This window comes from Notothenia coriiceps, unplaced genomic scaffold, assembly GCF_000735185.1.
Source record: "Notothenia coriiceps isolate Sejong01 unplaced genomic scaffold, NC01 NC01_scaffold00011594, whole genome shotgun sequence".
NCBI classification, from domain to species: domain Eukaryota; kingdom Metazoa; phylum Chordata; class Actinopteri; order Perciformes; family Nototheniidae; genus Notothenia; species Notothenia coriiceps.
In genome coordinates, this window is record NW_011344295.1 from 139949 (window position 1) to 155554 (window position 15606).

Sequence of the window (15606 nt, forward strand, 5' to 3'; positions counted from 1 at the left end):
CTAAAAGTGTTTCCAAGATAATCTTTAAAGTTTCCTTTACATCATTTGTCAATTTAAAAATATTTGTCTTTCTCCTTTGAGTTTGCATAGGTCTTTGATCGGGGGAATGTACATTTATATAATTCTTTCACATAAAAGTGAAAGATACAATTTTCAGAGGAAACCGGAAAATAGTTTTTGTAGAAAGAAAATCTTCTTTGGCTCAATACAAATATCTGAAAGTAGACGGACAGAACCGCTGAAGTTCCCTTGACCAGCACTGGGTGGCAGAACACCTCCTTTTTTTAACGAAAACATTCAGGGTTTTTCATTTGTGCAACTAATGTGTAAAACTTGTTAGACTTGTTAGACCCACACACTTAATACATTTAATCAGTATTGTGTGTCAAGGTAAAGGTAGAATCTTTTGTTTTAAATGACAGTCTTACATAATGGTGTTTATTTTTGTCAAAGAAATCCTGTCTGTACTGTAATGGGCCTATTTCCCATCAGTGCAGTGAAATCCAGTCTACACAAGAGACCTGGTGTTATAAAGTAAAATAAAACTGAATACAGAAAAATGCAGTTGTTCACGGTCTGTTGAGGTTTGGAAAACATTGCAGTTGTAAGTTGTCGGTATGAGTTTAATGAGACACACAATGTATGCAAACAATTACAAATAAAATGACCATTTCTTCATAAATAATTTTCTTATGTATATAACTCCGCCTCCCTCCACAGTAGAGCCACTGGTCACAATGTATTCAATCAAATTAGCTACCAAAGTGATTGTTTTTATTTATTTACACTACACATTTACATCATGCGACTCACTGACCAAATAAGAAAGGAAACATTAAAAAAATTAAAACATCTCCCAAAAACATGGTTGTTATTATTATTCATGTCCTGTCACAATCACACACACTGTGAAAGGTTAAAAAAATATTCACATGAAAAGTATAAAAGATACATTTTCTTCAAAATGTATATTACAGGTATTTAATTTTATAAAACCTTCAGCACACTCTCATTAGTTCCTTCTTTCCTTTTGGGCTTATCTCTGGATAAAAACATGCAGGTTCTTACTTCGGTCACATTTGAGACTTTTTAACAGACTTTTGTCGATGTTTAACAAACTTACAAAACAGTTACAGGCCTCATTCTCATTCAGGTTAAGCTTCACAATTAAAAAAGCGACAAACAACCTTTTACTCTTTCCACATTTTGCCCGAGAAGATTTAACGTTACCATAAACTAAGTCACCAGAAACATGACAAGAGTCAGCTCTCCAGATCTGCCTGCTTTTAGTACAAATGAACAGTTTTTAATCAAAACAAACAGAAAAAAAGGACACGTGGTTTTAAGGAGAACAGCAGGTAGATCCTCAGCTCTGAGATCCATTGGTCATGTTAGGCCACATCATCTAAAAAGGAACATTTTATACATGAAGACACTACAGTGTAAACACCAGTACATCAATAGTGATTGTATAGAAGGTCTATTAATATCCGTGAAAAAATATATCACATTCTTAAGGAAGCCGGGACGCCTTCTTTTTTTTTTTTTTAAATGAACGATAGCACCCCCTGTCGCCCAAATCTCTTCACACAGTTCAGTTGAGAATTTCAATTGTTTATATTAAGGATTCACTGGTGTTACTGTGTAGTATAAGAAGACCTGGGGTGCACCTTTAATTTATTTTAAGGGTTGTAACCTCAGAGAAAAACGTTTTAATCAATCTGAAGTCTTTTTTCATTTGGAGATAGGAGGTCTTCACCGGACAGCAATAGTAAATGTGAAGGGTTTCATTCCAAAACACTATGTATATATATTTATATAAACTGTTATACGATTCCTATCACTCAAACATATTCAAATTCAATCTAAATGGTGTAAGTATATGATAGTTGATCATTCAAATAAAGTCTTATCACGTTTTTAGAAAAACATGTTATATTTTTAAAGACATTTTTATATAAAATCACTTTATCCTTTGTCTGGAACAAAACTCTTCAACACCCGTATGAGAACATCAAGATAAAAGACTAGAAGAGTAGAAACCGATGTGTTGATGGAGGGTCGTACGCATTTCAACAACCCAGTCCATTTTTCAAGACTTGTTTCAGGATTTCAAAGCCCCCAAACACTGAACCAGGTCAAAACCTCTGCAGAAAATAAACTCTTACTTTCTTTGCACGCTGTGACAACAAAAGTGGTCGGGACGCACGAGTCCGAGAGCACTGAGTTTCCAACATGGACATGAGGGTGAGACAATGGCTCCATTGACGCGGGGTTGACCACCCCCAGCCCCTACACCAGCTAACATAAAAAAAATGCTGTTGATTATTAACTGGGCGCTTAGTGTCCTCTCTCAGAGTGGAATTCTAGCCATGCATTGATTATCCAGACCCAGCACAGCAATGCTTCTGCCTCCTCAGAATCAGCTCCAGTGCAGAGTGCATTGCTTACTTTTACACAAACAACACAAAAAGGCAGGATTGCTTTTTGTTCCATAACTGGGAGCAAACCCAATGTTTACATACATACATGCACATTCTTCTCTTCTTGTTGAATTTAATCATCAATAGCTTGTAGTGCGTTTCTTTTGCACAGTAAAAGGCCACCAACATCAAAAGGCTCATTGTGATAACACAAGCCTGGGGGACACACGCAGCATCCTTCCCCGTAGTGCAGGATTCAAAATGCACAAAATATTCCCTAATTAGTTAAAAAATAATCCCTGATTCGCTGGCTCTAATTTAGTCATAAGTACACTTTGTTGTTCAAACGAAAAACATCATTTCGGAGAGTTTCCCAGACCTCGTATCTCATGGGTCGTACCACAAAGTAGCTGCAGCCACACACACACACACACACACACACACACACACACACACACACACACACACACACACACACACACACACACACACAAACACACACCAGTGTTGCACAATGCCTCTGTCTTCTCCATACAGGATGCCTTTCTTTCAGGGAGCATGCTTACTGGCCAGATGGGCTGCTGGCCACTCTCTGGCCAAAACAAAATGGCTTTGAGTGTGTTGAAGACCCCCATCAGGTCGGAGACAAAGTGACCAGAATACTAAACACCACTTTCAATACAACTGACTTTGTCAATGTGTACTATTCTCTCTTTTTAGCTGGGCTGAGTCATGACCTATAGCACCAGGGAGCTGAAGGAAACACAGAAAAATGCTTCATATGTAGTAGAAACAACCACAGACATTAAAGACAAAACAAAACAAAGGGTCAAATGTTTGATTCTGTGACAATCAGAGTCTTGTACCTTGTTGTGTTTTGACAAATGTGAACTCCTTTGCTTATCGAGTCCTGCGTTATACACAGAGGTGGAGGGAACTTCTTTTTTTTGGCACTTTACATTCACATGGAGAGGACAGATTGCTGAGAGGAAGACAGGAATACGAATGATGCCACAGACGCTAGATTAATGTCACAGCTAGGGCATTTGGTGACTCTCACCGGACGACATCGACCGGTTATGATTCAGGTGCATGATTCAGTCACACAGGCACCTAATGTTCCAAATATAAAACACCCAGCTCATTTGTGTCACACACATCTTCCCTTTCTCTCGCTCCTCGTTTCCCCTCAGTAGAACACAAGCTGTGATTCCCCTGGAGTTCGTCACATTTCTCCCTCTCCTCAGGTATGTCCACTCCACGTGTCCGCTAGTCCCAGATACTCTGGATTCTCTGCCGTTGAGGCCATAAACCCGTTGAGCTGCCTGGGCCCTCCTCCGTCTCTCTCCTGTGACTCCAGGTCGTCCCCTGCAGAAGCGACAGCGTTAGCTTTGGCCACGAGGTCCAGGTAGTACGGGTTGTCGAAGGCTGGAGACGTGGGGCCCCCGGGGACCAAATACCCCGGGTTTTCCACGCTGTGCCCGGAGTTCAGGCCGTTGGGGAGGCGCCGGTCCACTCTGGAGCCTTTACGGGGCAACGTGCTCGGCCGGTCGGGAATACCCGGTCTGAGATCCTGAATCTGATGGTTGACGTACTCTAAACAGATGCAGGAAGCAAGAAAAGTCAAAACACGTTGGGATTTATTTATAAAACACATCATCACACATTACATTATGTTTCTCCCGCTTACCTGGCGGGGCTTGATTATGATTATATCCATGGTTCCGTCGGGGCAGTGAGTAATGATAGGGTTGGGGGTGATGGAAGCCATTGGGCCCGTCAGTCTCCAGGTCGCCCTGGCTCCCGTTGGAGTAGGTGGGGTCTTTGCAGTAGCGCCCGGGGCTTGCCGGGGGCAGCGAGGGGTCATCTAGGGGTCCGTCCAGGAACACATTGTCAGATTGGCCCCCGGCTGAGGGGCTGCGAGCCAGCGTCGGGTACTGAGGGACCCAGACCCCGTTGGAGGCGCTGGCTCCGAGAGGTAAGGTGGGGTACTGGCTGCGGCCCAGAGTGCTCACAGAGGAGTACATGCTGCGGGGGCCGCCGGTAATGGAGGGCTCCACGTCTAAACCCGTATCTCTGCTCTGCTGGGGAGAGGAGAGAGGAAACACACACACAAGGTGAACTCAAGTTTCCTAAGTCTCCATGGATGTGTATATTCAAACATCGTCCCCCGTCACTGACCCTGTACGACTGGTGTCTGGACGGCCCGTTGGTTTGGGCCCCGTCCCCCAGCATCCTGGGGAAGTGGTTGGGCTGAGGCACCAGATACTCCTCAGCATCCAGCAGATCCCTCATGTTGTTCCCTTCCTCCTCCATGAGCATCCGGAAGAACTGGCTGTCCACAGGGCTGTTCATGCTCATGTGCTCTTCATTCTGCAGGACAGAAAGACATGGATGAAGTAAGAAGGGAGTTGTGTTACCAGTGGGCCTAACAGTGTCTTATTTAAAAAGTATTACATATTAAATATACAACAGTAAAAATATGAAATAGGCCTTTTTATGTGTATATAATAATGTGAATGGGTTCCCATGCCGTGAAGCAAAGGATCCTACCTTTACCCAACTTTAATAAAATGCCCAAAGAAAACAAAAAGGTCCTTCAAAATGAAAAAATATGATTCAAAATCACAGAGATGAGGATTCTTACTGGACTATTATGACCTGTGGATGTGGTAAAATATGGTAGGTAATCTGCGGTGGAATTATTACTTGACAGATAACGGATATGCCAGATGTGTGCAGGATTAACATTACAGACATTTATTACAACTATTAGAGGTCCCAAGGTAATACTAGTCTCATGCATATAGCGGCTTAGTCTTTTATTTATCTCTATGGACCAAAATATACTTTATCTCATTCAAGGAAAAAACCATCCGAAGGCATTAGACAAATACCGTGCTACAATGCAACATTCACATCACACAATAACTTCTTGTCACAAAAGTAAAACATTTGTAGCATTAAGCACACATTCACATACCGGGATGACTACATAGCGAGAAGGATCTCTGGCCATGGCAGAGAAATCATTCACCAGATCTGTGAACCTCGGTCTGCTGTCCGGGTCAATCATCCAACCTGCCGTCCACACAGGAAAACACAGGTGTCAATCCATCATCTTCACCACTAACAAACAATATGCCCACAGATACTGAGGGGCGGCTCACATTGTTATATTTATTTTGTGTTAAAGTTATAGTTATTTGTGTTGCCAAAGTATCAACTGTTGAATATGAACCATTATCAATAGATGTTTAACTACTAACATTTGACCATGATCATGTAGACGTCGATGGTGCAGATGAGAGGCTGGGGGAGCCGTTCTCCTCCCTCCAACACTTCAGGGATTTCTCTGGCTGGGATCATGTCGTACGGTTTAGCTCCAAACGTCATCAGCTCCCACACCGTCACGCCTAAAGAGGAAATGTACGATTACTTTTACTACTTAACAACAGATGCAACTAAGCCATACGTACATCTGTGTCAGTTTTAACACCAAATAAGGAACCACTTATTAGGAGGTGATTGATCAGCAAACATCAGGTGACATTCATTTATAAAATATGAACTAACAGCAGTCTGGAAACTCAATAATTGCGTATGCTACTATTTGGTTTTTAAAACTATTATTATAAATATACTACTGCCGTTCTTAAGTTTTGCAATCAGTACTGCACACGCTATCACTCCAAAAATGAGGCTGCTGTTAAACATAAAAAAACAAAAACATTTCACTTTACAGCTTATGCTACATGAGAACTAAGTGAAACAGCCAGCTCAGTGTTACGGCCCGTCCACACACAGGCATGAAAAAAATCTTGAAAAATCTTGATGCTGGAGCTTGGGGATTTTTTGCGAGCAACGCGACCAACAAACAATCACATGAATCTCCCACCCCCGACATACAAAGCAATAGCAATGTTAAAACGAAGTAAACTGGATATAAACTCTCCAAACAGGCGAAAACCTACCAGTTTCACCCACTGTCTCTGCCACCTCCCTCCATGCCTGGTTCCTCCGGTTTGTATCCCGGTAAATAGTTCTGGTCGTAAAGAACCGGGTGATTTGCTACCGTAATTTCTCGTTTTGAATATGAGGAAATGAACCTCTGAGAGAGTCTGGCTCTCCCAGCTTGCACGCGGTTTGATTGGCTCGCGCTTGTACTGGCGGGATTTGCATAAACGGGATTTGATTGGCTGATGCCAGCTTCGAAAGCATCGGGAGCATCAAAAGTTGAACATTGCTCAACTTTTGATGCTCACGATGCTTGCAAAGCCATGCTCCGCTCCCCACAATGCAGTTCGGCGAAGATTAAAAATCTTCTACGTCACCCCATTCAAGTGAATGGGCGAAGCTTTGAAAGATTTTTTTCATGCCTGTGTGTGGACGGGCCGTTAGTGTGTTATTTTGACCATGATGTCTTTAATGTGAATTCAAGCACCGCGTGATACTGACCATAGCTCCAGACGTCACTCTGGTGAGTGAACTTCCTGTGCAGAATAGACTCCAGGGCCATCCATTTAATCGGCACCTACAGAAACAAATTAAGAACAGAAGTTAAAGATAATAAATGATTGATAACAACCCGGTGCAGAGGGTCCTACATTCTCAGCCCCGTCTTACCTTTCCTCCGTCAGCGTGATATTCAGTCTCATCGATGTCCAGCAGACGAGCGAGACCGAAATCGGTGATCTTCACGTGGTTCGGGTTTTTGACCAGAACATTTCGGGCGGCCAAATCTCTGTGGACCAGCCGGACTTCCTCCAGATAACTCATCCCCTACACACACACACACACACACACATATCCATGTTTCCACAAATATACAAACTGATAGCACATCAAAAATTGAAAGAAAAAATAAGGCCATGAAGGAATAAATGAGACAGTCACAGTGCTGTTTACCTAAGGAAAAACACATTACACACATTTAATTCTATGCCATAATATGTGTGTGCACTTCCTGTTACATACCTTGGCGATCTGGACACACCAGTTGAGGAGGAACTGGGATCCGATGCGGTCCTTGTTCTCCCTGACGTAGTCGAGCAGGCAGCCGTACGGCATCAGCTGAGTGACCAGCTGCACCGTGGAGGTCAGACAGATCCCCAGCAGGCGACACACGTAGGGGCTCGCCACTCCTGCCATCACATAGGCCTCCTGAAGGAGACAGAGGACAGATGTTGAGGGGCTGAGAACTGTGTTTATGTTTGGTGTAACTGTGTGTATCCGGTTTGCACTCACGTCAAGGATCTCCTTATTGGCCTTAGGCGAGGTGTTCTCCCGTAACACCTTGATGGCCACTGGTATTTTCACATTTTCCCCTTCAGGTGCCCACACACCCTAAAAAAACAGAAACAAAATAATTTGAAAAACTCAGCGAAGATGTAACACATTAACGTTTTCTCAAGCCAAATGCTATCATTCTGCATCTATGATGGCTCACATACCTTGTAAACGGTACCGAAGGCCCCTGCTCCGAGCACCCTGAGCTTTTTCAACTCTGTCTCTTTCAGAATACGCATCTGAGCCTGATTTGGCGACGCGCCGCTGGGTGTTAAAGGTTCCACCAGCTGAACACATGAAGGAAGCAGATGGCAGATTTCCTCATTACACACTACATCACCCAAAGGGAATCTAAGAGTCTCTTTTAAGTTAACCATTTAACTTTCCGCTAATAAACTCCCACATGTTACAACAACACAAAACAAGTATTAACACCTCTGCAAAACCTCTGTGTTTGCAACTTTGATGCACCCATATTGATGTAGCAGACCGATACTGACTCAGATACCTGGATCAGGTATCGGTGACAATTGGGCTGATCTATGTCATTCCATTCAGTGTTTATATTAAACATAATATACTTTAATTTGTTCTTTTATAAGTTTAGCCAATTTGCTGCTGCATTAGGAAAGGAATACAATCCAGGTATTATAATCCCAGTGAATTGTGTAGATATTTGACCAAGTTGCTGAAGTCCAATAAATGTATATTGATGTATTTACTTGTTGATTTTCGTTATTTTAAAAGATAGGAAAGCAATGTTGAAGTCAAGTTTGATGTTTTCCGAAACAAAACGTATGAATTAAAATCTGTTATCTGATCTGTACTCAATATCAGCCATTACCCAGACCCCATCGGTTTCAGGACTTAAGGTTTTGATTGTTGCATCAATAATTGTAATTTCAAATTTCTCGGTGCCCACCTCGTGTTCTTGCAGGATCCTCCTCATTGTCTCTTTCCTCCTGAGCGTATTTTGTCTCTTCAGGTAGAAGACCAGCAGGGCCAGCAGGATGAAGAAGAGCACCACTCCACCCACTGCAGCCGCGATGGTTGTCCCCGGTCTGTGCAGAGAAAACCAGTGAGACACAGCTCCACGGAGAAAATCTACCATTTAAACATCTGACCAGTTGAAGGGGCTCACCCTGGCCTTTTATCCACGGGACAGCCTCTCTCATCCATCACCGTGCAGCTGAAACACAGAAGTACTGGGTGTGAGATCATTCCCATTGTGTGTGCAGTGTGTGCAGTGTGTGAGTGTTTGTGAAGTGTGTGTACTCACGACTGCGTGCAGTTGGTGTTGCAGGACAGACAGTGTCCTGAAGCGTTTTTGTACTTCCACACAATTTGCTGATCCTCCTTCTCACCCCTGGGACAATGATCCACACAGAACTCACCGTCCTGGAAGTTTCTGCACTCTGAACAATGATCTGCACCCTGAAGACGCAAAGAAAGACACATTTCATCATGTCTCTACTTTTGCACACATCTAGAGAGGGTTAATAAAGTTAATTTATTTAGATTATTTTAGGAAGTGTGGTGAAACAAATCTGCCAAGCAGGAATTGAACCTAGAAATAGTGGTTATATAATTTCTGACCGACTTTTAATTTTCATTGTATTGTAAAAGTTTTTGCTTTGTGATGTATTAAGAAATGCCTGGAAATCATACTTCTATGTATATATTCAATCAATCTCCACGGATAGCAGAACCAATTCAGAAGAGTATTTTAAAGAGCTGCAACTAATGCTTATTTTAAGATTATGTAAGGCAAGTCAAGTTTATTTATATAGCACCTTTCAACACAAGGCAATTCAAAGTGCTTTACAAATATGAAAGAGATTAAGAAAATGGCATTTAAAAACAGTCATTAAAAAGCAAAGATAATAAAATAAACATTAAAAGAAAAAAGTACATGGATAAAAGTTACAGTGCAGTTTAAGATATGAATAGTTCAATTAAAAGCAGCGGCAAAAAGAAAAGTCTTCAGCCTGGATTTAAAGAGTTGCAGCGGACCTGCAGGTTTCTGGGAGCTTGTTCCAGATATTTGGAGCATAATAACTGAACACTGCTTCTCCATGTTTAGTTCTGACTCTGGGGACAGAAAGCTGACCAGTCCCTGAAGACCTGAGAGATCTGGATGGTTCATAATTTAGCAGGAGGTCAGAAATGTATTTTGGGCCTAAACCATTCAAAGCTTTATAAACCAGCAGCAGTATTTTGAAATCAATTATTTGACACACAGGAAGCCAGTGTAAAGACTTCAGAACAGGAGTGATCCACTTTCTTAGTGTTAGTGAGGACTCGAGCAGCAGTGTTCTGAATCAGCTGCAGCTTTCTAATAGATTTTTTAGTGAGACCTGTGAAGACACCATTACAGTAGTCCAGTCTACTGAAGATAAAAGCATGGACAAGTTTTTCCAAATCCTGCTGTGACATTAGTCTTTTAATCCTAGATATGTTCTTTAGGTGATAGTAAGCTGATTTAGTAACTGTTTTAATGTGACTGTTGAAACTCAGGTCAGAGTCCATGACTACACCTAGATTTCTGGCTTTATCTGTTGCTTTGAACATTGCAGACTGAAGCTCAGCGTTAACTTTTATACATTCTGCCTTGGCTCCAAAAACCATTACCTCAGTTTTATCTTTGTTTAATTGGAGAAAGTTCTGACACATCCAGTCATTGATTTGTTCAATGCACTTACTCAGTGTTTGAATTGGAGCATAGTCTCCTGGTGAAACGGTTACGTAAATTTGTGTGTCGTCCGCATAGCTATGGTAACTTCTTTTGTTGTTTTTCATTATCTGAGCCAGTGGTAGCATGTAGATGTTAAAGAGAAGAGGCCCCAAGATGGAGCCTTGAGGTACCCCGATTATGTAGGTAAAACATATTTTGTTTTACAAAATTAAAGTAGTAAAATCAAAAAGCTTAAAACAATAAATATGCATATTTGAAGTTCCCAGAGCGTAACGGATTTTTTTTTTTTAATGCTTGTTTTGTCCAATTAAATGTTAAAATTAAAAATGGTAAAACTACAGATTAATTGTTAAGTCATGTCAGCACGATTTTTGATGACACACAAAAAAGTAACAGGAATTTCCAGCTGTGTGGTGTTGTTGTGTTGTTGTTGTTGCGTGGAGGTTTTTAAAATGTTCCTAAGACATAATGTTCTTGCAAGGATTAAAAACGTCTGGATACAATTTAAAGAGCAGCTGAACAGTGTGAAGGTCTTTTCCAGAATCAACAACTATTATAAGCACAACAAGTTTGATTTACTTTATCGTCAGTCATTATTATGGTTGAGTATATGGTGCTTTTTGCAGATTTTATCTTGATAAATAACGACTATAGGCTGCATGATCATCTTACCGAGCCACGGCAGGAGGCGGAGCCATTGAGAGGTCGACACTCTGAGTGACAAGCAACACACAGAGACTCAGCTGCGTATTCGCGGATGGACCTGCAACACAAGCACACAGGGATTTAACGTAAAGTCCAATAACACGACCTGGCATCTGTTAGGATCTTTTATCTAAAGCACCTGACACCATCATAAGGACAGACATTTTTAGAAACGGGGGCCCAGCGGACCAGATGACCTACACAGGATAACATGTCCTCTGCACCACAGAGGGCTGGACAGCAATGTTTATTATTGTAAACAACTTTGAGTGGAATAGTATTGGGATCATATGATATATTTTGTTAAAGGAATGTTTGACACTCGCTTTCTTGCTGGGAGTTAATTGAGCCATTCTCTCTTCATCAGTGCAGTAAATATGAAGCTACGGCCAACACTAGTTAGAAATAGTTTGGCACATAAACCCTCAAAGCCTCATCATTACACTTAGTTTTTTGGACTAATGTAACAAACGGTTGGTTTCAACATTTGCCACATCATGATAAAAATAAATATAAATAATATGATATTGATGTTAACAATATTGATCAGCCCAAATATTAGACCCACAACAACAGACACATTTAGTTTGAAGTGAAAACAAGACTCCTGTTTCATCACATCGGTACAATTACACAAACATCGTTAAAGTGATTTTAAAAAACATTATTATTTGGGCATTTTAACAAGTTAAGCATGTACGCGTCATCATCAACTGAAGGCCAACTGATTACAAAATAACCTTAAAAGGTATTATCTAAATGTGCAATACATTTACTAATGTACATCATGCCAAAGAATCTGCTCTGTTATTGTTCAAAGAAAATGAGTCTCCCGGTGTTATCAAACATATTTGCTTTGTCATAGATCTATTGTTGCTTAAGGGCACAACTTAAGTTAAAAGCTTTCCAATTGATCTGAATGAGACTACTTTGTTATTTGGCACTGGCTGCCATTCCACTTAACCCCACATAAATCATAAATTCAGTGAAAACATTATTAGTTGCTTTTCTTTCCTGGACAACTTGTTTGTGTTTTATGACACACAGTCCTCTGTATTAAAAGGAACATTATCACTTGGCTTTTATTGATTTTGTGCAGCCACACCCACGCACACACAAACTCTCTTACCCCTGGTAGATGTCACACTGATCCACGCACTCAGTGCCGCGTTTGAAATCCGTGCAGGACACACACTGGTTCGGCCCCGGGCCCCAGCAGCCCCCCTTGCACAGCTGGTGACACACACGCCCCTCTTCCTCTAAAGACACACAAAGAGCAAACAGAGCATGATGCACACCGTACTTTCTGATGGCCCCTCCCCTCAGTTCACTGCAACGACATACGTGCTTAAAATGCAATTGATAAAATCGTGTTTGTTTTGCAGCTGCTTGCAATTGTTACAATAAATGTAATTGAATCTTGTATCTGATGAAAGATAATAAACTTGGTTTAAGTGACGTACACGATAAAGTAAGTGGACAAAGTGCAACCAACAGTGACCTGAATTAGGGTTATAAATAAGTTCTGTTATGATACAGTATCATGTTGATCCCTTGGACAACAAAATTATTTATAATATGAGTCTGCCACAATACAATGTCATAGTGATTCAATTCAGGAGACACTAGCCCATTTAACACAATAATTACATTTATATTAACTAAAAAAAACAACAAAATATTATTTGAGGATTTGTTTACTCTACTCTGTACAGGTGTGCTTGCACAGAACAAGTCACACAGACTAAATTGGATCGAGTCAACATTTTTAATGGACTTTAGCACTGCATCAGTGTGTTCCCCCACCACAGAGCTGGGCGTCCTGGTTCAGGCTGACGATGCGGTGCGGCCCCTGGGTGGGGTGCAGCAGCGTGCTCCAAGGCAGGGAACTGGTGTAGCACAGCTGGGAGTTGTTGTGCAACAGAACTAAACCTCCGCTGACGCTGCGTAGTGAACGCAACCCAACAGAGCGGATGTGCAGATTCTGGATAGCGAGTGAAAACACCCCCCTGAACAGAGAGAAGTTGTGAGTGACATTAGAAACAACTGTGGAGTCAACGTTCTTAAGTCTGTCCCTTTATACTGAAAGTCACTAACTATTCTGTATCACATTATTATGTAATAACTTACTATTGACTATGACTAAAAAACCTAGTCTCAACATACCTCATTTAGATTTTCCGTCTATAATTTGGTTAAAGTGTAATTGAACATTTCAAGAACCTGTTGTATAATCAGGTTTAACACCCTTTAACAGTCTGCTTATCTGCAAGATTAAGATAAACTCTAACCTGAAATTCTTGTATTTGTGAGAAAGTGTGAGAATACACAAATGAAGGAAAAACCGCAAAGTTAGACAATTAAGTTACAAAAAAGTAACAGCAATACTGTTTTTAATTACCCAGACAGCGTATCATATTGTTAAACTTTCTTGTAAACCCATGTCAGACAAGTAGATCTCACATTTGTCACTATGACCTCAATTAAGCCCGCTAGACTAACAGTGTTCCTTAGACTTTACAGTAATCCTGGCAGCTGTGTGCTGCAGCTGTGCAGGTTAATAATTAGCCTTTATTAGACTGAAAGGGAACAAACTGCCTGAACTGAGACAAAATCCGAGCATAAACACAGCATGAGGTGATGCAACACACAGAAAGAAATGGATACTCGACATTAACTTATATGCATTTTTACTCTTGTTTGAACCCTTTGAACCCTATTAGTTTGCTTTTTTTGCATTTAATAATTATTTCTATCATCTCTATATTTGTCTCATTGGCGCTTAATGCCAGATTATCTGAGTTATTCAATTATCATTTATTAATTTGCCCTTTTTTCATCAAGCTTAATTGTAAGGCTCAATTATAAGAGAAGACAACTATGTATAACAATCGGTCTAATGTTTGTTTCCAGTTTGTTTGTTGATAACATATTTAAACGAAGACCTATAATAAAATACAATTTGAGGAAGTGTAAAAGTCTTACTTGTAGAGCATCCTGCCTCTGATCACCTTCAGGTTCTCGAACACATGGAGGTCAGTCCACTCTTCTGGCCAGGCATCAACGTACAAATAACCTGCCAAGCACAAACCGACAATATATAAAACACACTCAAACAGAGGAGACACGGTATGCTCTGAATACATATCAGACTTGCATGTGGTGCTATTTGGAAAATCTGAATGCATTTGCAGGAAAAACCCATTCACAACAGTTATGAATGACACCGTTTTTTATATTGCATAACCTGATGTTCCTTTTCTTGGTATAACCTTAAAAAAGGATGCAACAAACATCTCCTCACTGTTCAGTACCTGTAATCTCCTCCAGAGACTTGAAGGCGCTGAGCTGCTCGAGGGACAGACCTGATGTGTTGCTCGCAGAGTCCCTGAACAATGACCGCATGAAGGTTAAATAACAATTTAACAGCACAACAAAAAGGAATATAACATTTGATTGTTTCAAGGAAACCGTCCTGTGAAATATTACATCACTGATCTGCAATCTCAGGCATGTGATTACAACTGTTACTTTTACTGTGCACTGTTGGCAGACACATGATAATAATTAAGATTATGCACCTCAGCTTCACATTATACATTATCATTGTATAGACTGTCTGATAAAGAAAGTCTCTTATTGACTTTGAATAAGACTTCATGATGTTAAAAGACCTCTTTGTTGGCATAAAGTACTGTAGAAATAAACCACATTCATATCTGGGTTTGAAGTACATTTGAGTAGATTCATCTGAAGGGTTTGGCTAGGGTGGCGACTTTCCTCTTGACTTGCACAAAGAACCTTCCACAAACTCAAATAGTCAAAGGGCTGAACAGAAGCGATAAGGCTTTGCAACAGTATAAAGTCTGCTATTTGATGTTACTGAAGCTTATAACTATATTTTGTCTAATTTTGCATCTCTGTGAGCTAAATCCATGGGCTTGTATTTTATTCTGTGTCTCTTACCTTGCAAAGCTCTGAGGGAGGAAAGCCAGACTGCCAAATATCTTCTTGCACTTGTTGAACTGCTCCACATTAGTAGATGTTACCATGGTGACGCCGTGGTTGTCCATGACACCGAGGTTGTCCATACCCAGACCATAACACACTGAAATACAAACCATGACAACGGGTATCAAACAGTTTATCTAATATCCAGGAATTAAACAAAAGATGTCCGATATAACAGGGAAATAATGATCAACAAACCTCCATGCTTTATCTGAATAAGAGCTTCATAAGTGATTGATTGCACTTAAAAGATATTGGCGTTAAACATGTCTACCAACGAAGAGTCCAAACTTAGGTCAAAACGTATGCAACAGAACTTCTTTAACGATTAACTGAGAACAAAAAGCGGGATTATTAAAAGGGTCCGATTATCCTTTTTGTGGTTTTCTCTTTACTGTAGTGTGTTATATAAGTTTGTATGCATGTAAATGGTCTGTAAAGACTAAATGACCTCTAGAGGGAGTTTAGACTGCCAAGGCACAC

At 40.8% G+C, this 15606-nt stretch overlaps 1 protein-coding gene across 5 annotated transcripts in view; it reads right to left on the minus strand.

Annotated features, from left to right (window-relative positions):
* Window positions 1–613: 613 nt before the first annotated feature.
* The window catches only part of erbb2 (erb-b2 receptor tyrosine kinase 2), a 26990-nt gene continuing 11997 nt past the window's right edge, over window positions 614–15606 (minus strand). For 3 of the 5 annotated variants that reach the window (XM_010772659.1, XM_010772657.1, XM_010772661.1), the window contains 19 exons: window positions 15079–15220; window positions 14427–14500; window positions 14098–14188; window positions 12919–13121; window positions 12242–12371; window positions 11080–11170; window positions 8992–9146; window positions 8854–8901; window positions 8635–8773; window positions 7877–7999; window positions 7671–7769; window positions 7401–7586; window positions 7050–7205; window positions 6882–6957; window positions 5693–5839; window positions 5407–5504; window positions 4605–4796; window positions 4114–4507; window positions 614–4019 (listed from right to left, as the gene is read on the minus strand). In XM_010772659.1, coding sequence (XP_010770961.1) covers window positions 3667–4019; window positions 4114–4507; window positions 4605–4796; window positions 5407–5504; window positions 5693–5839; window positions 6882–6957; window positions 7050–7205; window positions 7401–7586; window positions 7671–7769; window positions 7877–7999; window positions 8635–8773; window positions 8854–8901; window positions 8992–9146; window positions 11080–11170; window positions 12242–12371; window positions 12919–13121; window positions 14098–14188; window positions 14427–14500; window positions 15079–15220 — 2897 coding nt within the window. In that variant the 3' untranslated portion in view covers window positions 614–3666. The remainder of the gene's footprint in view (window positions 4020–4113; window positions 4508–4604; window positions 4797–5406; window positions 5505–5692; window positions 5840–6881; window positions 6958–7049; window positions 7206–7400; window positions 7587–7670; window positions 7770–7876; window positions 8000–8634; window positions 8774–8853; window positions 8902–8991; window positions 9147–11079; window positions 11171–12241; window positions 12372–12918; window positions 13122–14097; window positions 14189–14426; window positions 14501–15078; window positions 15221–15606) is intronic. The other 2 variants (XM_010772660.1, XM_010772658.1) reach the window with 1 other exon arrangement.